General features: G+C 37.2%; 1 protein-coding gene across 2 annotated transcripts in view; it reads right to left on the bottom strand.

The window, feature by feature from the left end:
• Nucleotides 1-10,666: 10,666 nt before the first annotated feature.
• LOC139147120 (GPI ethanolamine phosphate transferase 1-like) overlaps nucleotides 10,667-27,502 on the bottom strand; it is a 55,509-nt gene continuing 38,673 nt past the window's right edge. The window contains exons 18-20 of one of the 2 annotated variants that reach the window (XR_011555652.1): nucleotides 13,969-14,138; nucleotides 12,759-12,932; nucleotides 12,005-12,158 (exon numbers count right to left, since the gene is read on the bottom strand). Coding sequence is in view for 1 of the 2 variants with exons in the window: in XM_070718023.1 (XP_070574124.1) it covers nucleotides 12,029-12,158; nucleotides 13,969-14,138 (300 nt within the window). In the remaining variant the exon portion in view is untranslated. Of the gene's footprint in view, nucleotides 12,159-12,758; nucleotides 12,933-13,968; nucleotides 14,139-27,502 lie in introns of both variants that reach the window. The other variant, XM_070718023.1, reaches the window with a different exon arrangement.

Below are 27,502 nucleotides of genomic sequence, written 5' to 3' on the forward strand. Positions count from 1 at the left end.
CGGTGTGATATTTTTAGGAGCATAAACGTAGCCCGGATCATACCCGCACAAATGTCGACAAACGCACCCGTATATTATATTGTGAAGTCCATGAGAAGTAATAAATCGCCGGCACACGTACGGAGGTATCATTTATAGGCTATGAAGAGAAAGACAACTACTGCGAGATCACTGTGTTAAAATAATAATGGTTATGGAGTGTCTTAATGGGCCGCATTTATATTTCGATTATAGAATAGCGCACGTGTCGAGTATCTCTCCAACCAGGCTGGAATTCAAATATCATTGTAACTAAGGAAAAGTAATCAAATAACGTAGCTTGGTTTAAATATTATACCTGATCTATATCGGTCCCAGACGATCATCGTCACTACTTAATTATTCACTTCCACTGCCACAAAATCAGCAAATAAATACAAACAAATAAGTCGCAGCCATGTACTTTCACACGATGATTTTGTGCAAGATAACGATTGAATTACCCAGATTTCGGCATCTCATATCACACCGTGGAAAGTGAAAAACTTTGAGGGCAAGCCTCGAGACATAACATGTTAACTCGTTGATAATGGATGCATGGATGCTACAGGTATGCAACGTGCGCATCACACGTGATTGTGACGGTAAGCCCGTAGCACGTTGAAAAACAATATATACAGTAACGAAACCGTCACCTCTATTCGGAAGCCATCAAACTGTCAAATGTCTGTAAAACCATCTCTCTCTCTCTCTCTCTCTCTCTCTCTCTCTCTCTCTCTCTCTCTCTCCTCTCTCTCTCTCTCTCTCTCTCTCTCATATGGAAGAAGGAAGATATGCCTCGTATAAAGTCCATTACGGATATGAAGTTGATTCTGTTGCGAAATACAAAGTACGCACTGCGTTCACTTATTAATGCACTTATTAATATGAACTTGTAATGTTGAAATCATTTTAAAGCGTAATTCAGCTATTGAGATTTACTGCCGACTTTTTTATATCTTTTCAAAGATTATGGTGTAAATTCCGGTATTACGCAGTTTATCGGAACACTTTCGGGTCAGACAATGCTAACTTCATCATGCATAACAAAATAGAGTTTGAATGAAACCATATGTGAAGTTAAAAGCGCTACCAACACAATGGCTAACCAGAAGAGAGACATCCGCCCACTCACTAACCACAATCGAATTTACTATCTGCGTTTTATTTCATTTATGATTCGCTTGACAGCTTGCCCAAAGACAAGGTTTTATTAATATTCCCCTTTTCTGTCTATCAACTGCAGGGCGATAGGCTGTGGTCTGGACGTGGACGCGTGTTCGATTACGAGTTACGGCAGGAACGCGTTGACTCGTGCAAATATTTTGGCCCACTTCTCGCAAAGGCAACCGCCTCACATCCAAACTGGAACAAAAGAATATTAGGACAAAACATAGATTCCTAAAATAATAAATTAAAAATACATACAGAAAGAAGCAAAACACGTAGGGCTAAAAGACTGGGATTAGCAATGGCACTTTGGCAAACTAAAGTTGCCTTGCAGGTGTTACACAAAGTGTTACAAGGAGCAACAGGTGTTTGAGGTGAGCTTCTGACAGGTACTTCCCTGTGTGCACCAGCGCATCCCCTATGGGTACAAATGCATGATCCCAGTATATAATCCATCCTCTAGCCTTAAAACTAACAGAAAGCAGTAGATAAATCACCGGTACTTTGAACTTATAAGTTTTTGAACTGTGTTAGAGGGTTAACTATTTGTCGTATAATCCGACAATTATTATAATTTTACATTTATTATCATTGGTATCAAGAATTATAATCGACAAATAACAATTTGAGTGGGAAGGAGTTAAAGTGTGTGTTATTTAATAAAATGAGCAGAACCATTTAGTCTATGTATTACATCGTAGGACAGTTCTTCACACAGTGCTGATCCTTAAGGCTTCATCGCATTCAATTCGAGCTCAGTGGTCTGTACAGGCTCATTTCTGGCGCGTTTTAAAATTAACGCAGTGTCTCTTTCTTTGTGATTTCTACACGGCCGAAATATTAGCGAAAAATGGGGAGATTAAAGCAGTACACATCGGCATATAGCCGTTGAGTTTCACTGTTCTATCAAGCCATAAAAAGCACAAGAATTGCAGTACAAAAGCTGTACGCCCACTCATACAGATGGGCGCACGTACTAGGCTTCGGAAACCCGCAACGGACACATGTCCCCTTTCCCACAACACGATGTATACACATAAAATTTTCCCAATTAGAACTTTTTAAAAAGTTTTTAGGGGGACTCTGTGACGATGACCTCTCCCAGCTGTACCACTGGCCACAGAGTGCTATAGTATTCCTACTCCCACACAGTGTTTTAGTTCTCGGGGTTTTTAACCAAACTGACTGCAGGCTGCAGCTGCTGTCGACAACAGCGTTAAAAAACCGCAATACCCTCAAATTCGTCTTTTTTCGACCGTTTGCTGCCGATTTCCAGCTGTAACCTGTTGCTCTAAAACCGCATAAACTTCGAAGGCAGGTTCCTCGTTCAGAAACCATATTTAGATACCCATTCAAACTTACCGTCTCACTTGAATCGCTGTAGAGTCCAACACGGAACTGGCAGCGTCTGAGCGTTCAGAGACCACACTCAAACAGATCTCAACGATCTAAATTCTAATTTATCTTATGTATCACTTCATTTAAACGCTCTCAAGGAAATGCTAAGAAGGAAATAATCGACTCGAAAGGCCATGGATATAATTTAACGCGTATTACACGCAGGTATGTCAGAAAAAAGTAGCATTGAGAGCGAACAATGGCCTGCGCTGGCGCTCTCTATATGAAAGCTTGAACGACCTTCGCTGATGACATGCAGTCAGATGGCTACTGGAATTACGCTAGAGCTACTTTCGCGGAACTTCTCCAACTCGCGAACTCGATTAATTTTGTTCAAATTGAGTTCATCTTTGATGAAAGATTATTACATTTTTGCAACAGCGTCTAAAGCAGGAGAGCAGGGTAACAGATCTATATTACTACAGCTGTTTCGCGAGTCATTATCGACGCCCACTCAGCGGCCACCGAACGTTTTCTCCTTCTTCCCTCAAAAAATCTCCTCAATATAGCATTGTTTAACTAGCGCTTGGCCAGAAAAAAGCACTTAATGCATTACCAATTTTTTGTTTGTTGTTATTTTATGCAGAAAAAACGACCCAGAAATGAAGCAATATACGACAAGTGGCGAAGGCAATGATTGGAAGGCCCAGCCTGGCCTGGTGCACCTAATATTCGACCGCACCACAGGGTCCTTTCATCCACACTATAATATGATTGGTTCAATATGGTGTCGCGACCACAAAATCGTATCCATATTTATTAATCGAATCTAAGTCGGTCGGGCAGTACACTTTTTAAAGGCCCTGGAAATTTTGATCAAGCTATTTTTCCCACCTGTTGCTTGGACATGTATCATGTTACTAATCGCTAATATTTGCACAATGTGTGAGACACACATGTACACACATACATAACTCGGTATCTGCTTTCAGTTGACATGGGCCAAACTGTGTGCCTCTTTCAAAACGGCAGTAAACTTAAATAGACTCTAAAAGCATTAGAAACACTGTTTTGCGAGTGGGTCTATAGTTTTTAAAATGGGCGAGCCTTCGATTGTCAAATGTGTCGTATGCTCGCAGATTACGGTTCCTATCCCGGAAGCACTGTCATCACACTCATCCGTCACTGCTTGCAAACTTACCGGTTAGATCCACAGCGTGTACAGCGGTTAAACAACCCTAAACTTCTTCTTTTCTGATACATCTTATTTATTAGACACAATATTAGCTAATACCATCAGCTATTACCACTGAATTTACCGTTGGAATGTTCCTGTTATTGTACAAGAGAGCTGTATTCGTCTCTCACGCGCTCAGCACAAATCTTACAAAGCAAACCAGTCCTATTTTTTGACACACTTGATGCTTGAAAGATCTTTGGAAATGTGACATAGAAGCTATCACCTCGTGTATATATGGGGATTGAGCATCAAGGTGAAGTGGAAACGGCTGGCACGCGATAGCTGCAGTTTGTACTGGCCTTGGCTCCTTACTTCATTGGAAATTTACATAATTTTGACAGTCTTATAAGTCTTGTCGCATCTGTTCATCTATGATATACTACTGTGTCTTCGTCATGATACGACAGATATGAAATAGGAACGTTACCTTGAAAAAAAATACTAAATTTTTCGTTTTCAACGTTGTAACCTACTTTTAAGTAATCCTGAGATAATTCGAACTTTGCGGACATACACGGACACACACACAGACACATTTAACATACATACATCAATACACACATACATACAGTATATATATATATATATATATATATATATATATATATATATATATATATATATATATATATATATATATGCTATTCATCGTAGTTACAATGTATTTTTTGCTTACAACAACCTGTGCAGAGTACGACTGCCTCTTAAGACTAATTTTACGACACTCAATTTTATATCACCAGTTTCGGCAGCTAAAAGTCTAAATTTGTTGAGAGAGAGAGAGAGAGAGAGAGAGAGAGAGAGAGAGAGAGATTAAATGAGAACTTTCACCTATAATCGTAGCTCGATTCCGTACATTTCATCCCGCACCAAGCGGAATCACTATACCGTAAACAGATAACCTATTTAAGAACAGAATACATCTGTCCATACGTCATCAACATCAGAGCTTTTGGCGAAGCAGACGTACCACCAACTAACATTGCTGGTTTGCAGCCGACGGTATTTACACCTAGACCCAAAATCGACATGCATCATTTTGCAAAGTCGAATTACATTTCCATGATACTCGGCGGTTTAAAACCAGCTGATTATTTCATCCACATTTGCAGGTTTTTCCAGTATTGGTTAAAAATCGTTGTTTTCGGAAGCTTCAGTCTACATTCTGCTGGTGCGCTTTAATGCTGTTGGTACATTTTACCGATGCAGAGTTTAAAAGTTTTTGGTCATAAATCGACTCTCTCTAAAAAACAAAGGGCAGCACGTTGCTGCATCGGACTGTACCAGACGATAAAACGAGCGGACGCCAAGACAAAACAGTTATCGACAACGGGGATTAGGGAGGTATATAGTGCATCGAAAAGGGTCAGGGATAGAGAGGAAAGACAGATGGACATAGCGAAAGACAGGCAGATACAATAGCACCGACAAACGTAGATACAAATGCAGAAAGATGACCCCATCGCGTCAAACAGGGTAGGGGTACATTATTTTGGCTCAAATTTTACGTAACATATGACGAACGGGTAACTTTGTCCTTCAAGTTGAAGAAGCTACACTCTACATTGATGTGTGTTGTATAACGGTATTACCGTGGCCGAAAACGACACCAACCCTCTTCAGTTTGTAATTGCGTCGTTCTGTTTGAGCTGCATCATTCTATTTTGATCTGCACTCTTCAGTTTGTAATTGCGTCGTTCTGTTTTGAACTGCGCTCTTCAGTTTGTAATTGCGTCGCTCTGTTTGAACTGCATTGTTCTATTTGATCGTCGCTCTTCAGTTTGTTTTGATGTAATACAGGGAAAGCAACTCTACACATTGGTCATATCTGAGTTGTTTGCGTTTTCTGTGTGATATATATTGTGTATATTGTGAGTGTGTATCATGTTTAGTTTTGTTTTATGTAAAGTGTTGATTAGCCATGGCGAAAGTAATAAAGGGAAAGCAACTCCACACATCGTTCATACCTGAATTGTTTGCGTTTTGTGTATGATTTTGTGTATGTGTATATCAATATCTCAACTTATGTACTTGGATGACAGGAACAGAAAATGATGACCAATGAAAACGTATTCTTATTGCATTTTGATCAAAATGTATCAATCACAAACTCCTCTCTACTACAGAAAGCCCATGGTCTTTTTAGCCCTGCTGAGAAGGTGGTGGTCATTGCCACGACGACAATCAAAATTGGCATGTAGCTCTGAGAATGAAACGGGTTGCCAATACAATGGTTGGTCACCAAACGTTATAGTGTCACTGTCGTCAATTATACTAGTTTCTTTTGGGTAATAAAGGTGTGCTCGTATTCACATCAAAATGACGAACAAATTCACTTCAAAGGCAGCATCTTGAAAAATAGTTTTTTCTTTTCTTGTCCATGAAAAAAAAAAAACTAAACTAAAATAGCATTGGCTACCAACCATTGTCACTGGGCTACCCACCTCAGAAAATGGTAGCCCAAGTGGACTACCGGGGAAAAAAGTTAATTTCGAGCCCTGCGTATTATGCTCAAAACAAACTGAAGAGCGCAGAGTCAAACAGAACGGCGCTGCTCAAACAGAATGACGCAATTACAAACTGAAGAGCGCAGTTCAAAACAGAACTACGCAGGTCAAAACAGAACGACGCAGCTCTAACAGAACGACGTAATTACAAACTGAAGAGTGCAGATCAAAACAGAACAACGCAGCTCAAACAGAACGACGCAATTACAAACTGAAGAGGGTTTGTGTCGTTTTCGGCCACGGTATATAACTGATTTTCAAAAGCTTTTACAACACTACACAGTCTCTTGGTGACACAAATAGCGAGCAAAGAGGAGTTAATACCGACGAATATGACGTCAAACAATTGACATGACAGAATTGCTGTGCAAGTTCCGCATCTTCGTCGTGTACAGGCTGCGTGACACAGAATTTAGCGTATTACATGAAAGAGACCCTACAATCTCAGCGGTCACTTTCTGTAGTTATTTACGTTTATTAATTATCAACTAACAATCAGATTAATTGGTTCAGTTTTGCCCGCGTTGAGGTAGCGTCATCCCGCGGCACTCTATTCCTTGTATCCTACAAACTGACGCACAGTTGCATCAATCGAATGGATAAATATCCGACAGAACACAATGATATCTTAGTTTGCTTTAGGAAGAGAAAAAGATGGAGGAAATCTGTATCACTGCAGACTTCCCTGAAACAGTTCGAAAAGTAAAGAAAGAAACTTGCTGTTAAAACATCGACCGTAACACATGAAAGCCCTATCAGTTACGCAGCACAGATGGCGAACGTAATGAATAATATAAAACAAATTTGGAGAAAACGCAAGAGTTGACGGTACAAGGAACACGCTGGTGAGAAAACAGACACTGGTAATTGCTGTTTTATTTCTGAATGCTCCATAAAAGTTCCAAATTGGCGAAATAAAAATGGCGCAAAATCCAGAATCGGTACTGTAGGAAGTAAACTAAAGAGTCTGTGCAATGGCTGTCAATTGTTACCTGAGTGTTCGTTTCATAACACAGGCGTTATACAGATTGCCAAACTTCAGAATAAACACAAATATGTAATGTTTCGGTTCGAATGCAACGAAGGAAGCAATTCCAAGACAAAGGGTTCGGGATGTTTAGGGCTAAGAACCTTGCGCGTTTGACGGCTGAGACATTGCTTGTAAATGGTTTGGTACAGGCAATACTTGTGAAAGGCTTTGGCAGATGTCCCGTTGGCCTTCATTACCAATGTATTTTAACACATATCTGTAGATTAACTGATAAGATTATGAATGCGGAAAAATAATGCGTAAAAAATGGATAGGAGGTGATCACAACTTCCCCAATTAGAAAATTAGAATTTACACGCATTCCACTCTCCCATTCAATCATTCACCTCACCTCTTTAAGCAAGCCATATGACATATGCCAAGTGTTAAAATTGGTAGCTCTATGTCAAATTAAATTTAAAAGAAACGTCAGGGTTTTCATGAACATCAAGTAATGTCCATGCCATCACCTTGTGACAAAATATCTTGCTCTGCCATACAAGAAAATTGCATAAGCAACCACACATTGGTACAACCAGTCACACATAAACAATGTGCACCCATCTGTTGAAAACGGTAAAAAATTGTCATAGCTTGATAAAGTGAACCTATCATAGAAAGATGTATGCAAACATGTTGTCTATCTATTCTTTAGATTCATAATCAAACTATGAAAGATAAATCCTCAGTACCTATGGGCCAACATATGACAAATATGTACAACACCTCACCATATTAGGCTTAAAATATACGTAGTTTCGTCAGCATGTCTTCAGGAAATAGCAGGGTAGCGATTTTTTTTAAATTTTTTATTTTTATTTGGGTGTGACCCATCCAAAACAGCAAAATGCAGCAAAAGCATGAGTGATTTACGAAAATGTGTAAAAAACATTTAATACATAAGGGTTTTAAATGGGTAGAGGTTGTGATGCCGGAAACATTTTTATATGGCTTTATGTTTGATTTGACATAGTATTTTTTCACACTTCTGCTGAAGTTTGATACAAGAAACCATTGCAAAGGTATTACTTAGTTGGAGTTTGTACCTTTATTTTGAATGAATTCTTGTTTTAAGCCCTCCTTGGGCATGCAGATGGATAAACATGTTGCTATACTGTTCCTTGTACCGATGATTTAGTACTGAAAGTCCACCCAAGAGTTGCTACCTGTGAAATATTTCATAATTTGCTCTATTTAATATGTTTATCAAATTTTCTATCAAACACTTTTGTCACTGTTTACATCCTACCCCTCAAAAAACAAAACAAAACAAAACCAGAACTGAACAGATCACTCACAATAAGCTGATTCAGAAATTACTCAGATTACTTACCGTAACAAACTTGAATTTTCCCTAACCTGTGCCTACTGGGTACAAACCCATTTAATAATTCTTTACATGAAAGAGCGGTGATATTAAAAAAAAAACTGTTACATAAACAACTGTTTCCCTTACTAAATTCTTAGTTGGGTCAATGTTGAAAATTTCATGCAAGAAATGATACATGCAGATCATAGACCAGCTGGTGAAGAGGGAAATTTTACGATTGAAAAAGAAAAAAATATATATCCAAGTTCAAATGTTTGACTCCTGTGTGGAGACATGAAGAAAATGTAAATTTATTGAATATCTACTATTAGGTATACATATGGGCGAATCTTTTTCAGGAAATTCCAAACTAATTGAGGCACCTACTCTAGCATGCCATGTGGTATATTGTGACAGCATTTTGAGAGTAGAATGCTGGTTTCAATAAGAATCATGTCACAACCAGACACTAATTCACTTAGATGTGTACTACCAAACGAGTCACAACTATTGCAGGTACTCAGTAGAGTCAGAAGTGGACCATCAGCTGCACAAGCATTTATTTTAGGCATGGGCATTAGCAACAATAGGGGAGTTGAGGACTTACTGAAATGAGATGCAGCTGGTGTAAGAATTTCTTTGCCAAGTCTGGTCTTAAACTTCACCCCTTGACAGCATGGAGATAGGTAGAGCAATATTATTTACTTCTTTAGAATACCTATGGTCTACAAAGCCTTGGTGAAATCCATTTAATGTGCAGTACAGTATTCATGCCATAATAACTACAAATACACCTCTCTACTTCTTTCAACTTGGTTATTAGTTTGGAACAGTGGTTAATCATTAACCTTTGAGTGGTGTAATTTTCTCCTGCCATCATTTTAGTGCAAAATTTTAACAATTTTTATGAATTTTTCTGTAATTTGTTGATAATTTTGGACCAAATTGACATCACATTTCATTTGCTACAGTTTTTCTCAAAATTTTGGCAAAAATCTGAGAAAAATTGACTGGGTTTATTTCATAAAAGGGCCAAAAATAGACTTTGGCGCTCAAAGGGTTAATAGGATGATGCTTCTCTGTTAAAGATGTGATGGCACATAAATTAAAAATCCACTTTCAAAGAACAAGACTAATCCACTCATGCATAATTGAACAGAAAAAAGCCAGCAGAAAATTTGCAAAAAAGTTGATACCACTATTTAGTATTTTACTTCCCTAGAGTAATATTGACAGTATTATTCCTATCTTCATTCTGCAAGATTCTGGCTGAGCCAGCAGATCTGCATCAAAATTTTCTTAAAATTGGAGTGGTTTTAGAATGGTTACTTGGAGTGACAAATATGCTTTTGATTTAGCAAGAATACTCAGAACAAGAAAAAACAGTAAAGATTGATATTGTGATGTTTTTTTGTTCATAAAACACATTTTGTTATCCTAGAATAGTTCCAATCATTCATTTTTTGATGAAAATTTGCTTGCTTTCAAAGTTACCAACACTAGTAAACTGTGTCATCTAAATCTTCGCCTTCAAACATAAGTGATCAATTTCATCCTATGATCACAGGTACTGTTACCCCTTATACCAGAACAAACAAACAAACATAACTGAAATACGATATCACTTGAAACAATAATCCGTAACAATAATGTCACTAGTGATTTTATGAACATGAAATTATTTGAAGTAACATGTGTAATGTATGACATACAGTTGGCAGAACAGCAATTTGAAATTTACCAGTGCAATTTCCCAAATGATATATTGGACCCCTGGGCTGAAACACGCTAATTATTCTATTGTATACGATTTCAATCACATTAATTCCTATTTGAGGACTATTTGGCACTGTTCTGCCTATTTTGTTAAGTATGATGATATTGGCAGCAACCAGTGCAAAATGTCTGGTGGTTTACTTCTTGAACATAGCTGACTTCCCATCCTTTGTTGAAACTTTCTTTCCTCTCCATGAGAAAGCAATCACTGAAAAGAAAAAGCATTTCCAATGTCTTTCTGTATTCTTGTGGCAATCAACACAGATATGCTGTATCCATATAGTCTGTTACGAGCTTTATTATGGAACATTTTGCATCACATTTTTATTCACACTAAAAGTACAGGTATTATCGCAACATCAAAGTAAAACACAGCTTAGAGCTTGAATCATTAATATAAATACAGGAACCAGTTTCTAACAAACCAACCAGCTGTTGTCTTGTTTCAATTCTTTATGATGACTATTACCAATTTTCATTTTGAACGGTCAAAAGTATTTTAAAGCTTGTAAAATAAACAAATGGTTGTCTTATCTTCATATAAAGTGTGCATAAAATGTTACTATCATGTCTAGTCTACTGACTGAAGCCTAGATCCCTTTTCCTCTGCCTTCATTCAAATTACCATGCATATAAAATTAAATATCCTTGTCATTTCTGGAATTACACTCTCATGTCTTATACACCTACCGAGTTGACTTGCATGAAGAAAAAACATTTGTTCATTTCTTTGAGGTTATAACTTTGATATTGAGAGAGAGAGAGAGTTCACTTTTACAAGCTCTGACTGTCAAAGGTTTTGCTCCAAGCTTAAATTACCAAGGACTATGTAAGAGAAAGATATCAGGTTACTGTGAAAGATGCAATGCAAAGTTTAAAATTTTTCATTACAAAAACTTCACTCGCAGCTTCTTCCTCCTTGAAATTGCAAAGATGAAAAAAAATTATGTTACAGCTTGATTGTTTGGTCAATTTACAGTAATGGCAAAAGACCTTAAAATGTTATCATAAAATATAACAAACAAATGCTTGTAGAGTGAAAAAATAAACTGCTCAACACAGATGTAAAAAAGATGTATGTAGACGTTCAGGGTGATAAATCTGATATAAATAAAGGGAGGATTTATTTTTATGTCTTTAGACCTTTACAATAAATATACAAAGAAAACTCAGACATGATTTATTCCTGATGGAAGTTGACAGGGAAACTTTCAAAAACAATGATGTTGACTTTGTCACAGTATAAAAGTATAGTGGCTTAAAATTAATCACAGTGCGCCATTCTGTCTGTGTAGTTTGAGTTTGATTTCATCCAAGGTAAAATTTTATATCTGGGCTGCAGCATCTCTCATTTGATCTGATTTTGCATGATTCTAAATGGATCAGTCAACATTCCTAATCTGAATGAAGGAAAAATATTATAACAAGGTTTTCTAGTAAACATCTAGTGAGTTCTTTGACCTCTAATTTTTCTATAAATCCTTGCATTGAAAATTTTACACATTGACACCAGTGGCATTAAACAATCAGTCATAATAAAATTTTACATGCAATTTTCAATTAAAAACTGGTATGACTGCACTGTTGAGTTTTTTCTTCATGCTGACTTGACCTTGCTCCTCCAGAATAGTCTCAATTCTTCAATGTATATGCTTTTTCCTTGAAATGCGTACAATTCCTGGAAGTGTTGCAGTGGTGAAAAGTTTTGCCACTACCAATAAGAGAGTCATGAACAAGATCATGCACATGACAATCACATAGTGGCTAATGCTGTAAAACAAAAAAGTATGAAATGTTGAATATTAATGGGAGGATGTGTTTGATTGTTTTCACAAAAAGGTTCCTATTTCTTTGTGATGAAAGGACAGAAAATGCTGTATGGTAAACTGATACAATGAAAAAGTGCTGACTCAGCAATTATTTTATAAGTATAAGTGTTGTGTTATGCTTCATTTACCAGGAATTAAAACTCAGCTTTAATGACATTTCCAAATTTGCAATAGCAAGTGCAGTATTTCATTGCTAGAAATATTTTTAAAGTAATGAATGAGTGAGTACTCAGCATGGCATTTAATATCCTAACCAATAAAATTCCTTGAACATTAATAAAATGTGTCTTTTACATTCAAAAATGCGCATGGAACTTTGAAATGTATCAAAAGAGATTCTTCCACACAGTTCAACATTGTTAAAATATTCCTAAAGGTGACTCTTCATCAATTTAAGAAATATGTAAGAGAAAGAGTGCTTTCCTGAGAGAAGAAAAATTAAAAGCATGACATTTTTACCATTTTAAAAAAGTTGATTTCTAATCAATGAAAAACTATGGTGGGTGATTATAAAGTTTTGAGTATCTAGTCATACACTTACACAAAAAGTTTTGAGGCATTCTGAATCTGGAAGAGGTTGTGACACCTGATACCTGTGCTTGGCGATGTAGCAGAGTCTCTGATGTCGAAAGCTATATTATTGTTTTCCATCTTGCAAGTGCCCTAACCTTGTAGTGTTTGCCTGCTGACCTTATTGTTTCAGGGCTGGGTAGAGCTTGACATGCAGCAGCCAGGGTGCAAAGAGGGGTAAAATGATGGCGCATGTACTGCAAAGAGCTGAGCACTTGTTGATGAATGAATGACTAAACTTTGGCACACAGGTGCAGAAGACCCAACTCTCCACCCACCCACACACCACTGGAAGAATGACTATAGCCAAGCAGGAAACAAAGATCAAGTGCAGAATTGGAGACAGCCACCAGCAACACCAGCGAATACAACTTAAACAAAGTGTCATGTACCCCTTATTGTAATTCACATCTCCTCATAATTTAATGGGCAAATAACTCATTTTGTAATTAAATGTTCACTTGCGCTTCAAAGTGTGACCAGGAAAGCCAGGCAGGGCAGCTGTGACTGTTTGCCCATTACTATGTTATGATTAAGGCAAAAACTCACACAAGTAGGCTATTAATGCAGAAATGAAAAATTCAAAGTCTTGTCTATGTATTATGAGTGTTTTTTCCCTGTTGCTCATTAGATATAGACCTTGGAGATAATCATTAACAAGAGTAACAGGTGCAGGGTCAAGTTTGACATTTGCATGGATAGCCTGCAAAGTCTTTCCATTGATATTAATATAACAAGTTGCATGCTCCTTGCATACATTTGATAAATATGAGCACTAAAAACACTTTGACATTAAACTGACCACTATGCGTAAATAAGGAAAGGTACTGTATTCAACTTCCCTATTCATATTTAAGGCAACATGTGTGCCCCATCAGAGCACCAACCATCACACAGAAACGAACAGTAAAAGCTGATGGCTTACACTTACCCCGTTAGCTACCAACATGAATTGCTTCTTTCAGTTTGCTTCAGTAACTTTCCTACTGCTTAAATGATTGGCATTTTACTATAAAAACACTTATTCTGGTTGCCATTAAGCCAAAATCAATCTCACTTGATTTGCCTTTGTGAGAGCTCTAATCTACAATGAATGCAAGTCTTCCATTTCTTCCAGAATCAGGTGGCCATAAAATTTATTTCACAGAATGGTGAGAAAACCAACAAATCTTTAATTTTACCTTGTTCCAATCTCTAGCCAGCTGCCGGTGTCTCGAACTAAGAAAAAGAACTGCACAGCCATAAGATCAGACATCAATAGAACTATGAGGAATAGACTCTTGGTGGGCACCTGCTGGGTAACATGGATTGCTTGAAAAGTACATGTTACCATAATAATTGGGACCATAATCTGCAACGAATGGGAGAAATAAACATTAGTCATGTTGAAATGAACACTTGTCAGTTTCTTTTCTTTCCTGGCTTGTGTTTCAAGCTTTTCCCACGACTGCAAAAACTTACTTGGGCTGTTGCTTGAGGCAGGTGCAGAGAAGTTTCCATAAGTTTTATTTTAGGGCTTGGAAATGGTTAAAAGTGGATGAAAAGGAACACCTGGGACATGGTAAACCACAGGCAGGTGTTTGCTTCGCTTCTATAAATCAGGAAAGTTGTTTTTCCTGCATCAAAAAAGTTTGCAATAGATCAGTTTCTGAGCACTCATCACAAGCTCTAAAGTTCTGCGGCTTGCAATGCATCATTTGCATCAGAATAGAAGCTGTGAGATTTGCATAACAATGGCATACTGAGTAGAGTGGCCACACAGCGGCAGTAGACAAGTTAGCTAACTGAGAAACTCGGAGCGAGGAAAACGAAATCTAGTGCGTAAAATAGGCTACTCGCTTCTCTTTTTGTTTCTCCTTTTTACACCATCAAAACAAAAAGCCACTTAACTAAGTGTAAACAATACATGCAGGGGTTTTGCCTGGGGTTACTGGAACACAGTTTGCACAAAGTAAATTTCAAGCACAAAAAATATATGGAAAATTAGTTTCAATCTTCTCTTACTTGGAGACATATGCATAACAGGGTAGAAACAGACAAAGACATGCATTTTCAGTAATTTTCTTTATTTTGCCGTGTATTTTCCAGAAAGCAAATGAGTGTGCACCGAAGTAAATGGGTGATATGCAGATGTGAAGATTTCATTCAACACTTCCCAATTAGATGTAAATGCTCTTAAAAGGAATAATTAGTGGTTCCTGGAAGGACTTGCACACCATATCAAAGGCAAAAGGATATTTTCTTTTTTTATACTTTGAAAAAAATCAGAAACATGAACAGCTACAACCATGTTACTCTTCTGCAATTTAAGTTTATCAACTTCTATTAAAGTCAGTAAGATGTACAAAAAGGCAAACACTGTCAACAATTTCCTTAGTTTCTTTAAGGGTACAAGTGTAAAAAGTATTTTTGGTAGTGCATACGTTAGATAACCACCATGTTAATGTTAGAAATACAAAGATTCAGCAGTGTGTCAACTACCACATCACAGATAACTTACGACCTTTAAATCTTAGCTATCCACTAGTGTATAACAACACTATCAATATCCCATTATATAACAGAAAATGTTATGAACAATTCACAGTTTTAGATTATTTTTTATGATTCAAAATATCTTTGGTTACCATTTAAAACGATAAGTATCTAAATAATTGAGCAAGTGCTGTTGAAAATCATGCCAGACCTAGTTCTTTAACTATATTTATTCTAAACCTGTGTTGACTACAATTTATAATATTCATTGACACATTTTGTACAGTTTATAATTTTTTTACCATGCAAGCATAAAAACTAGCAAGTTGACACATTTATGTCTATATCGCAAATTAACGATAAAATGGTTAACTCACCACAAAGAAGAAAATACTACTGAAATTATAACAATAAAAATGATCTCCACATTGTAAAAATCATCCAAAAAATCAAGGTAAACCTCTTCTTCTATATATCCCACTGAAATTTACATTTTACTGTATGCCCTTTTCAGAGTCCTATCACAATATCCCCGAGTTCCTGAATAATCAAATCAGATTCTCAATACAGTAAAACATTTTCATGAAATTTCTGACAAAATCGAATTTTGTATGATAGAAATGATCAAACTTAACATACATTTTGATTCAAAGCTTACACTCTGATAAAAGCTGATGTCAATATAATAATGATAACAAATCATGAACACCACAAACGTGATAAATGTAAGCCAAAATGACTACTAATATTCCCTTGCATTTCTCTTCTTTTCTTCTGCTACTTGAAAAATGGTAGCTGGCACATAGTGTAAGCTGGCGCTAGGTGGTTTGCCAAGCTTTGTTCTTCTTCAGTGATTTTCAAAGCTAATTATTCCTGGACTCACCCATGGTATTGATGTAGATTAGCTTTCACTGTAGACTGCACACACACAAAAACATATAGACAGATGCTGGACACTCATGTGTCCTGTGATACCACTGATCCAGGTAAAGCTATAGAATATATTGTTACCATTGACCCTTGCTTTGCCATTGTATTTGAACTCTGTGGCAACAGCTTTTTTGAGTTGCAGCAGTTGCACCTTCAATGATATAGGAAACATACAGTATGTATGTTAAACTTTCATCATCCAAACCGAATCAGCCTATTTCACGACAAGAAGATCAGTGATAAAATTTCACTGTATATTGTTTGCCTTTCATTGATGATTTTCTCAGTCTGCAGGATCTATGAAAAGCTGTTTCATAAATGAGTTGACACCAATTGCATGCTAGGGTTTACGTCTAGGATGTTTGTGAAGGTTAAACAGCAAACTGTGATCTCTGAAAATATCTTATACTTAAATGGATGTGGATTTCATTTGAATGGAGTGTACCGACTGCATATAACACTCCTGGAGGGCTACTCACTGATATTTTTGGCAAAAATCATGGCATATCTTCTTTGGTGATATAAAACTTTGCATGAAAAATTTAAATACTGATTATTAGCACTAAAATTCATTTTTTTTTGTCAATAACACAATTGAGTGCTGTAGGGTTATATAGCTCAAACTCCACTGTGTAGCGTGAGCAATCATGTTCTCTATAGAGTAAAGAGACACTGTATAACACTCTTTGACCATGACTCTACCTGACTCAACAGTTTTGTGGCATATCTTGACACCCACTTGTATCATATAAGTGCTTACATAAATAGTAACATCCGGCGGGTTTTCCTTGGACAATGCAAAGTGTAGGAAGCTGCACAAATATCACGCATCACTCATTGGATATAGGTGACGTCAGGAGGAATGTCACGTAAATGTGCTAAATTTATTGAGAAAAATAAGTATCTTCCACTTGTTGAGGTTACAAAAGACACTGGTTGGAAAAACCTGGCAATTGTAATGATATTGCATGTAGGAGCAAACCTGCATCTTTTTGTTTCACTTACACCCAAACAAACAAGTACAAGCAGTAACTTATTTCTAGGTTTAAAACGAATTAGCTACAGAGAATAAATGCACACACCAATGATAATACTAAAATATAAATACCACGTTTTACATCGTAAAATTGGAATAAATTTCTGAACTTCTATTTTTATTTTGTTTGATAACATATGTGGTGAGATACATATTTGGTAAGGGTATATTTATGAGGCTTCATCTTGATAATATTCTTCTTCTGTGGAATATGGTCTGAGAGTAGGTCAATTAATAATTAGAAAGTGTTAAATAACTTGAGACTGTCCAAACTGTAGGTGTGGAAATAGACTTTTCTATTTTTGTACCTCTTACATATCACAGAATACTGCCACAGTTGCCCTACTCAATTCTACATGAAGACTTTAAAGTTCAATATATACTTTTACAATGTTGAAAGTGGTTTCCTTTAAAATATTTCTGAGTTGTCTAGAGTTGATCTAGGTTGGCTTCTCATGTTACTTTGACACACTATTGCAAAAATATATATCGTTTCTGTATATGAATCCTTCTATGACGGTGTTAAATATTACTGTAGCACCTTTCAATGATGACCTAGGAAGATTTAATGACTTTCATTTGCACACAACTCCACACAATGTTCACATTTCAGTACGATTTCAATACCACTGGCCATTACCAGTACCGCTGAATGCTGGAATAAAGCTGTTGGTCTTTAGTCTTTCACATATATTTCTCAGGCACACAAGTTTGATTGCAAAAATTACATTGTTACTGTTCATTAGATGAATCCTTTTTCAACTATGTTCAAAATTGTCACAGCAACTTTTGATGACAAAAACTGATTTAATGACTTGCATTTACACACAATTACGTCTTTGTCTGATTTTCATACTACAGACTTTTCATACTCAAACCATTGCATCATTGATACTGAGGAACCAAAATCCACATCATCCAAGAATCAACAGAGAATCTGTCTTGTATTTGTCTCTTCTGAATTACTATATATAATCTGCATTAGGTGCTATGTTCATGACAACAATTTCTATTGCAGAAAAAAAAGGTCACAATACCTGTGTATCCTTTCAGCTAAAACAATTCCTTATTTGCATCTGCAGCTATGACACACACACACACACACACACACACACACACACACACACATATATATATATATATTACTATATATATTTATATTTATCTCATGAACTTGCCCGTATCTCCACCTGTGTGACATACACCAGCACAGATAAGAAATCTGTATTACCCCTGTTGTACATCATCAACCAGAACTTTTTTCCTGCAATGGTACCGTTTGCACATGCACGTAGCGACACAGACCGATTTTCATGATCGATGCCGTGCTCTCATGGTAATTTGACAAAAAGGTGACCCGATAAATCCAGATATGGGAACGGAGAGGGCATGTCCAACAAAATTTCGAGTCGCTTAAGCTTTAGCTATTCCCAAGAATCGAATGAGGATACCTTCGATCGTTTTAATGGCTCAGTAATGTCACGGCACAAGTCGTAAAGCTCAATGTGAATGTCGGTGTACCTGGCGATCGCCAAGCGATGTCGTACCTGGCGATCCTGGTTGGCGATAAACCTGAAAGATACACCTCCAAGAAAGTTCAGCTTAATAAATGAGTACCGTATAATCTTCGGGAAAGCCACATAGAAAGCAAAAGCATAAAGTCATTCGACGAACAACGATAAATTTCCTTCATCACACAAATTATTCCACTGTTTCATGTATAAATCAAACCTGCAGCGTTACAGGCTGTAGTGAAGGCTGTTGACCTGTACAGTGCGGCGCAGTAGAAGCCGATGTATTTTGAAAGTTAACTCGGACAACACTCACAACAGAAAAGAGTTCCCATCAAGTAACAAAATTGGGATGTACCTATGGGCGATACGTGTGTCACAGCAAATATCAAAGTCCGTAAGATGAAAACATTGACGACTAAGATGGCCACCGGCGGAGATTGTTGACGACAGTGCCCACCACAAGCCTACACTGTGTGTGTCATCGATCTGAAACTTTCGGACTCGCCAAGGTTGTAAACTTGTGATATTTTAAAAGCCACAGCATCTCTAAGAATGATAACTACTGTTTCGATCGTGTCGTTGCATTAACTCTATAAATATAATTGTAAATATTCTAAATAACTCAAAATACTGTAGTTATCCGTCGCTAGCGCGGTGAAAGCTATGTCAGCCGATGGCGGACTTGCCTTGGCATTGGTCAAGGGCGAGACAATGATTGACAGGCACACATGACCGAAACCATATGTCTGATTGGTGGAGATACCATTCATTGTATCTAATTTTCAGCTTAATGGGATTTATATATGAAAGTATGTATACCTGTAAATATTTGCATATCTCCTGGGTGACGGGCCTCTTTACTCATAAAATGTACGTAATCCACGTAAATAAAACACAAAATCGCGATAAAAATCATGCAATTTGTTACAATAATTTTGTTTCATCCACATCAAAGAAAAATAAGAAGACTGTTCATATGATAAATATATAATCCCATGGAATTTTTCTCAGTTTTACGTCATCATATACTCATGTTTTTCGCAGAGCCGCACAACTTCTCGCCTTCGGCTTGAAGTTGTATGGCTCCATGAAAAACACTCGTATACAATGATGTCAAACAGAGAAAAATACCATGGGATTATATATAAATATAAATATATATATAATAACACAAAGTAATGATATCTGTTACTTAAGTGTCATACATCCTGCAATCCTGAGACAGAAGTGAAAAGATTCTTAGCTCTACACTCTCATTTATACGTTTGGGATGTACAATTCTATTTGTAGATGGTGTTACAATTTGATAAATAATATTTGTTTTGGTAGCAACATACTTATCTAACTATCTATCTAACTATCTACCCATTATCATTTGCACAGAAGAATTTTCTAGACATGCCTGGGCCCTGGAAGAGCCCCGATCACATATAACATATCATGTTATACATCTGCTATCTCAAACAACATAATGTTACGTGCCTCTTAAAGTAGTAGTTTATTTTCTAATGTTAAACCTCAGCCCATCATATGAGTAAATTTTAGACATTTACTCTAAAAGAAATTGTCAGTGAAAATAAAAAGAGAAAAAACGGCAAAACATTTTAAGCCTCACACATTTCCTTCATAAAGTTGTCGTTTCTTAAAAGACTTCTGCATAAAGGCAGATAATTTACATTGAATGTGGACAATCAATAAAAAGGTAAAAAGCAGTATCGAACACCCATTCCGTAAGTTGGCAGTTTACAGGTGCCCTAAGGACAATTCTTTTGATGGTGCCTCTGAGTGTTCACTCTTGGGTAGTTTCCTGGGATTGCATTTGATGATTGCTATGATTTGTCTCCCACTCTCTACATATTGTGCTGCCAGAAGCATATCCACGATCGGGCTCCATACTGCCCATTGAAATCAGAATAAAATTATTGTTACATTGGCTGAAAAAGCTCACTACTTGGCCCATTCGATGCACTAGCCTTGAATTTAATATAAATGATAATAACATTACAAGACATATACTGCTAAATATGTACTTGGACATTAGCACCACACATCATCCTCCACTTGACCTTGGACAACATGATGGATAAATGTCCTCATCCTCACCTAGGAATATTTTTGTAACTTCCGATTGTCTAGAGATATCTGGATATGTCATCTTCAAAATATTGCAGTTTAACTTTGATTGGTAGTTTCCTTACTCACTATTATATTAATATGTTAATCACAGAGGCACTCCCACTTGGTAACATTTTTAAAACACATTTTTTTAATGCCAACGGTCGATATTTGACATGGCGACTGCGCGCGGATCGCGAGATATCGATAAAAACATGTCCTCAAAAAAGTTAAAGTTTGAATTCCGGTGGCCCACCTGAATTCAGCTTCCGAACATAGAACGTTTGGCACTGGGGCCATTGTCAACTAAGCTATGGAGTACGAGTCTACGCTGACGCTGCTGTACGCCACAGCAGTACCACTCGCGTCGGTGAGCGGTCATGTCCCATGGGAGAAAGCCGAGTCTTACTGACTCGCAAAAAAACGAAAAACAAAGTTTGCTGATTCCACCAGAATTCGCATAGGTGACTAGCACAGATAGGTGCGGTTGATACATAGTATGCATAGTGGCCGCCGCGTGGTGTGCGCGCATACCACACGCGGCGGCCGCTATGTATCGAACCATGCGTAACTGTGTGGCAGACGACAAAATGTAGTCATCAGAGGCAACTACTCCATTGAGGGCGCCGTGATGGCAGCCTGCAGAGGAGTTCTGCTCCGTGTCTTCTACGTGTTTTTGGCATTTTATTGCGTTAGTTTCGATTTAATCTTGCCTGATCGACTCAGCAACATCACTGCGCCGCCTGCTGAGTGCAAATTCAATTTGAATAGTGTTGTAATCTACAAGTTTTCGTTGACTGAGACGTCCTTCACTGGCCACTCTGAAACTTTCAAGATGGCGCATAGGCTACAATACAACAAAGAAGAACTTCTATCACTGCGATACGCTGTCAGCTCGAGTCAACAACTAAATTCAGCTAGAAGGGCCATCAAGCGGTTGGAACAGTTTTCTCGTAGAAGACGACCCAGAGGGAAACGAGCTGGAAGGAGAAGATGTAAGATTGGCGTTGTTGTGGACTATTTTTCTCGTCATACTCCTCGCCATGTGGACAGGCATTTATCAAGTTTTGCAAACTTGTCAAACTTGATTCAGGTGAAAAGAGTTTCAAACTATCTCACTAAACGCCCCCTGTCTTGCACATTGTGGAATGCTCGATCTATTGATAAAAAATTTCCTGCTGTGGCAGATGCTATCTTGCAAAATCACACTGACATTTTCATTGTTACGGAAACTTGGCTACGCGCAGTGGACGACACAGTGAAAGCTCGTTTTACTTCAACACTTGATGGGTATAACATTCATCAAATACCACGACCACATCGCAGAGGAGGAGGTATTGCTATCATCGCTAAATCGAACCTCAAAATCACCGTTCACAAAACGTCCGCTTTCAGAACATTTGAATTACTTGACGCAACAGCAAGTTTGCCTTCAACGGCGATACGTCTCATCGTTGTTTATCGCCCTCCAAGAAGTAAGTCGACCATGTCGGACTTTCTGTCTGATTTTTCATCTTTAATGGAAGATGTCATCCTTTCAAAAGGTCATTTGATTATTGCTGGCGACTTCAATATCCACGTTGATAACACAAATGATTATGATGCGCAGAAATTTACAGACCTCCTCGATTCATTCGGACTGTTGCAGCACGTCAAAATTCCAACTCACGAAAAGGGACATACTCTCGATCTAATTATTACCAGGAGTTGTGATGCATGTATTTCTGACATTTCAAGTGATTGCCTCCTGCCATCTGATCACAGTTCACTTCATTTCGATATCATGGTCAATAAACCTGCCCAAGCTTACAATACTAGTATATCTCGCAACATTCATTCTGTGAACATAAGCAAGCTTCGAGAAAGACTAGCTGACTTATTGTCAGTTTTGCCATCAAATGAGGAACGGGCTAGTTTGCAGGCTGCGAGTTACAACAACATACTCGGCTCACTTATCGATGACATCGCTCCTCAAATAACTAAAGTGACCCCAATCAAGCAACGGATCCCTTGGTATACCGAAGAGCTTTTGGGGATGAGAAGAGATCTTCGTCGCTTTGAAAGACAATGGATTAAAACCGGACTAGTTGTACATGGAGAAATTTACAAATCCTTCCGTTCCAGTTATGTTAGAAAATTAAATGACGCTCAAGCTGCATATCATCGCGATCGGATAGATCATGCCGACCAGAAATCTATTTTCAAGATTATAGACAACATGATTGGAAAAAAGAAGACCATGAGAGGAATTTTCCCAGATATGGACATTGCAAAATTACCAAATGCCTTTGCACACTTCTTTCGATCTAAAGTTCAAGACATTCGCAAGCATCTGACATTTGTTACACCTTCTGATTGCCCAACCTCAAATGTTTCACTTCACTCATTTACACCTATCACAATCGATTATGTGTCAATGCTAATTAGCAACTTGCAACCAAAATCTTGTATGCTCGATCCATTGCCAACAGTACTCTTAAAACAATGTAATGAACAGGTGGCTCCAGCTATTTGTAATATCATCAATAGGTCTTTGCTTTATGGCGAATTTCCAGATTCATGCAAATCGGCACTCGTTCGTCCTTTGCTCAAAAGGGCAAACCTGGATCCAAACATATTTAACAACTATCGCCCTGTATCAAATCTTTCGTTTCTTTCAAAGCTTATTGAACATGCAGTTTCTAAACAATTGAATGCATACTTATGTCACCATAATCTGTTCGCAGAACATCAATCGGCATATCGAGCTGGGTACAGTACAGAAACTGCTCTCCTTAGAGTGCAAAATGATGTATTGCGTTCTCTTGATAGACGCAGAGATGTTGTTCTGATTTTACTTGATCTATCGGCTGCCTTCGACACAATTGACCATAACATTTTGCTTCACAGATTGCGTTACAGATTTGGTATTTCAGGAACTGTATGGGATTGGTTCAAATCGTATTTGCGGGTCGTACGCAATCGGTCTGTGTTGAGTCAATTGTGTCGGAGGCACAGTTCCTTGAATGCGGCGTCCCCCAGGGTTCGGTCCTTGGACCAATTCTTTTCAGCTTATACATTGCACCATTAGAGGATATCGTGACCAAGTATGGGCTTAATTGTATGATGTATGCAGATGACACCCAATCTTATATCACTTGTGAGGGCGATCGTGTCCCGATCGATGTTATCGAGTCTTGTGTGGAGAATATCCGAGGGTGGATGAGAGAAAATATGCTAGTTCTCAATGACGGGAAGACAGAGATTGTACATTTCTCATCTAAATTCAAAGGTGTCGGCCCGGTAACTCGCTGTGATGTACAGATTGGTGATGTCACCATACAGCCTTCGAACGCAGTTCGTAATCTTGGTGTTACCATGGATAGAGTCGGCAGTATGTCGGCCCATGTTGTTAATGTTTGTAGGTCAGCCTCCCATGCGTTATGGAAGATAGGGAAAATTCGTAACATCTTAGATCAGAGCACCACGGAGAAACTTGTTCACGCTTTCATCACGTCTCGCTTAGATTATTGTAACAGTTTGCTTTTTGGCCTGCCAGCTTATGAGATTCAAAAGCTGCAAACGATTCAGAACTCTGCAGCTTGTTTAATTACTAGAACAAGAAAAACAGATCATATCACACCTTGTCTTTACAGATTACATTGGCTTCCAGTTAAGCAAAGGATAGAATTCAAAATTCTTGGCATCACTTATAAGATACTCAATGGTCACGCTCCAAAGTATTTAGGTGAATTGCTTACAGTCCGTGACACTCAGCGCACACTTCGCTCTCACTCCAGTGTTGTAAATTTATATCAGCCAATAGGAAACACAGTGTATTACGGTGATAGGGCTTTCTCAATTTGTGCACCTCGCTTATGGAATTCTCTGCCATTACATATTCGAGCGGTTCAGTCATTCGATGTTTTTAAAAGTAAACTGAAAACTCACCTTTTTACGTCTTTTTATTCATAATTTTTGTAGTTTTTATGATGAATTTTTATAACATGTTGCTAATTTTAACTTTGCTTTTTTACTGTCAGTTTATAACAATTTTTGTTTCATCCTTCTCTTAGTTGATTTTAAGTGTAAAGCGCATTGAGATTATTTTTAATGTAATGCGCTATATAAGAAATAAAGATTAAAGATTAAAGATTATTAATATTTTACACGTAAAAACTGATATCTATGTGGTATTGTTTAAAAATTTAATACAACTGATGAGAATAATGAAAACGACAAAAACTAAGGAGAAGTTTTAAACAAGAATTACCAGAGGTAAAGGCATTGATAATGATGTATATAAAGTCATCGCAGTAGGAGGTAATTTAATTGCGTCATTCGAACGTTTTTGGACTCCTTAGAATATCGTTAATCAGCACAACAACACACTTTCGGGGGATTTCGGATCATATCCAGAAACGATCGTAAAACTTCAGGATGCGAAAAATACGCTCCGGAAATGACATGTTTTTATCAATATCTCGCGATCCGCGAGGAGTCACCACGTCAAATATCGACCGTTGGCATTAAAAAAATGTGTTTAAAAATGTTACCAAGTGGGAGTGCCTCTTTAATATGTTAATCACAGAAATATTCTGTAATTGCGGATTAATGTAGATACACAGTTTGTACCAGCAAATCTCTTTATGATTGCATTTCAAAAAATCTAAATAAGTTAAAAGCTCTTTAAAATGGAAGATTGAGGCAAATGAAACACCTGTTTAAGTTATCTTTAGATGAAAATTAAATTCAAACATGAGGTGATCAACAAATATGATTGAAACAAATAACAGGAACACACGAGGAGAATATTGTCAAGCAGTGTCACAGATGTTGTGACCAACTGTAATGAAATCAATCCTACATATTTCATCTTGCTTTGAATGAGGTTGCACCTGGCAACAAATATCTAAGACAGACTTTTATTAGAAATGATTGTACACTAATTTATCATCATTTGAAAAAACCTAAATGAGCCATTCCCTGAAACTGCCATACTAGCCTTTAAAGCTATCAGACATGTAATGTTGGAGATAAAGGGTTTAAAGACCATGCACCTTTTTGGAACAGATAGAGTAGAGCCAAAACAATGGGTGACAGTGATTACAACAAATAAAGTAGAAAGAAAACAATGGGTGACAGTGATTACAACAAATCAAGTAGATTGAAAACAATGGGTGACAATGATTACAACAAATAAAGTAGAATGAAGACAATGGGTGACAGTGATTACAACAAATGAAGTAGAAAGAAAACAATGGGTGACGGTGATTACAACAAATAAAGTAGAAAGAAGACAATGGGTGACAGTGATTAGAACAAATGAAGTAGAATGAAGACAATGGGTGACAGTGATTACAACAAATAAAGTAGAAAGAAGACAATGGGTGACAGTGATTACAACAAATAAAGTAGAATGAAGACAATGGGTGACAGTGATTACAACAAATAAAGTAGAAAGAAAACAATGGGTGACGGTGATTAGAACAAATGAAGTAGAATGAAAACAATGGGTGACAGTGATTACAACAAATAAAGTAGAATGAAAACAATGGGTGACAATGATTACAACAAATGAAGTAGATTGAAAACAATGGGTGACAATGATTACAACAAATAAAGTAGAATGAAGACAATGGGTGACAGTGATTACAACAAATGAAGTAGAATGAAAACAATGGGTGACAGTGATTACAACAAATGAAGTAGAATGAAAACAATGGGTGACAATGATTACAACAAATAAAGTAGAATGAAGACAATGGGTGACAGTGATTACAACAAATGAAGTAGAATGAAGACAATGGGTAACGGTGATTAGAACAAATAAAGTAGAAAGAAGACAATGGGTGACAGTGATTAGAACAAATGAAGTAGAATGAAGACAATGGGTGACAGTGATTACAACAAATAAAGTAGAAAGAAGACAATGGGTGACAGTGATTACAACAAATAAAGTAGAATGAAGACAATGGGTGACAGTGATTACAACAAATAAATAGAAAGAAAACAACGGGTGACGGTGATTAGAACAAATGAAGTAGAAAGAAAACAATGGGTGACAGTGATTACAACAAATAAAGTAGAAAGAAAACAATGGGTGACAGTAATTACAACAAATAAATAGAAAGAAAACAATGGGTGACGGTGATTAGAACAAATCAAGTAGATTGAAAACAATGGGTGACAGTGATTACAACAAAAAAAGTAGAAAGAAAACAATGGGTGACGGTGATTAGAACAAATGAAGTAGATTGAAAACAATGGGTGACAGTGATTACAACAAATAAAGTAGAAAGAAAACAATGGGTGACGGTGATTAGAACAAATCAAGTAGATTGAAAACAATGGGTGACAGTGATTAGTACAAATGAAGTAGAATGAAAACGATAGGTGCCAGTGATTACAAAAACAATTTAGTAGAACGAAAATAATTGGTGACAGTGATTACAACAAATAACATAGAAAGAAAACAATGGGTGACAATGATTAGAACAAATGAAGCAGAATGAAAACGACAGGTGACAATGATTAGTACAAATGAAGCAGAATGAAAACGATAGGTGACAGTGATTACAAAAAATTATTTAGTACAACAAAAACAATTGGTGACAGTGATTACAAAAAATTATTTAGTACAACAAAAACAATTGGTGACAGTGA

The sequence above is a fragment of the Ptychodera flava genome, chromosome 13, assembly GCF_041260155.1.
Source record: "Ptychodera flava strain L36383 chromosome 13, AS_Pfla_20210202, whole genome shotgun sequence".
NCBI classification, from domain to species: domain Eukaryota; kingdom Metazoa; phylum Hemichordata; class Enteropneusta; family Ptychoderidae; genus Ptychodera; species Ptychodera flava.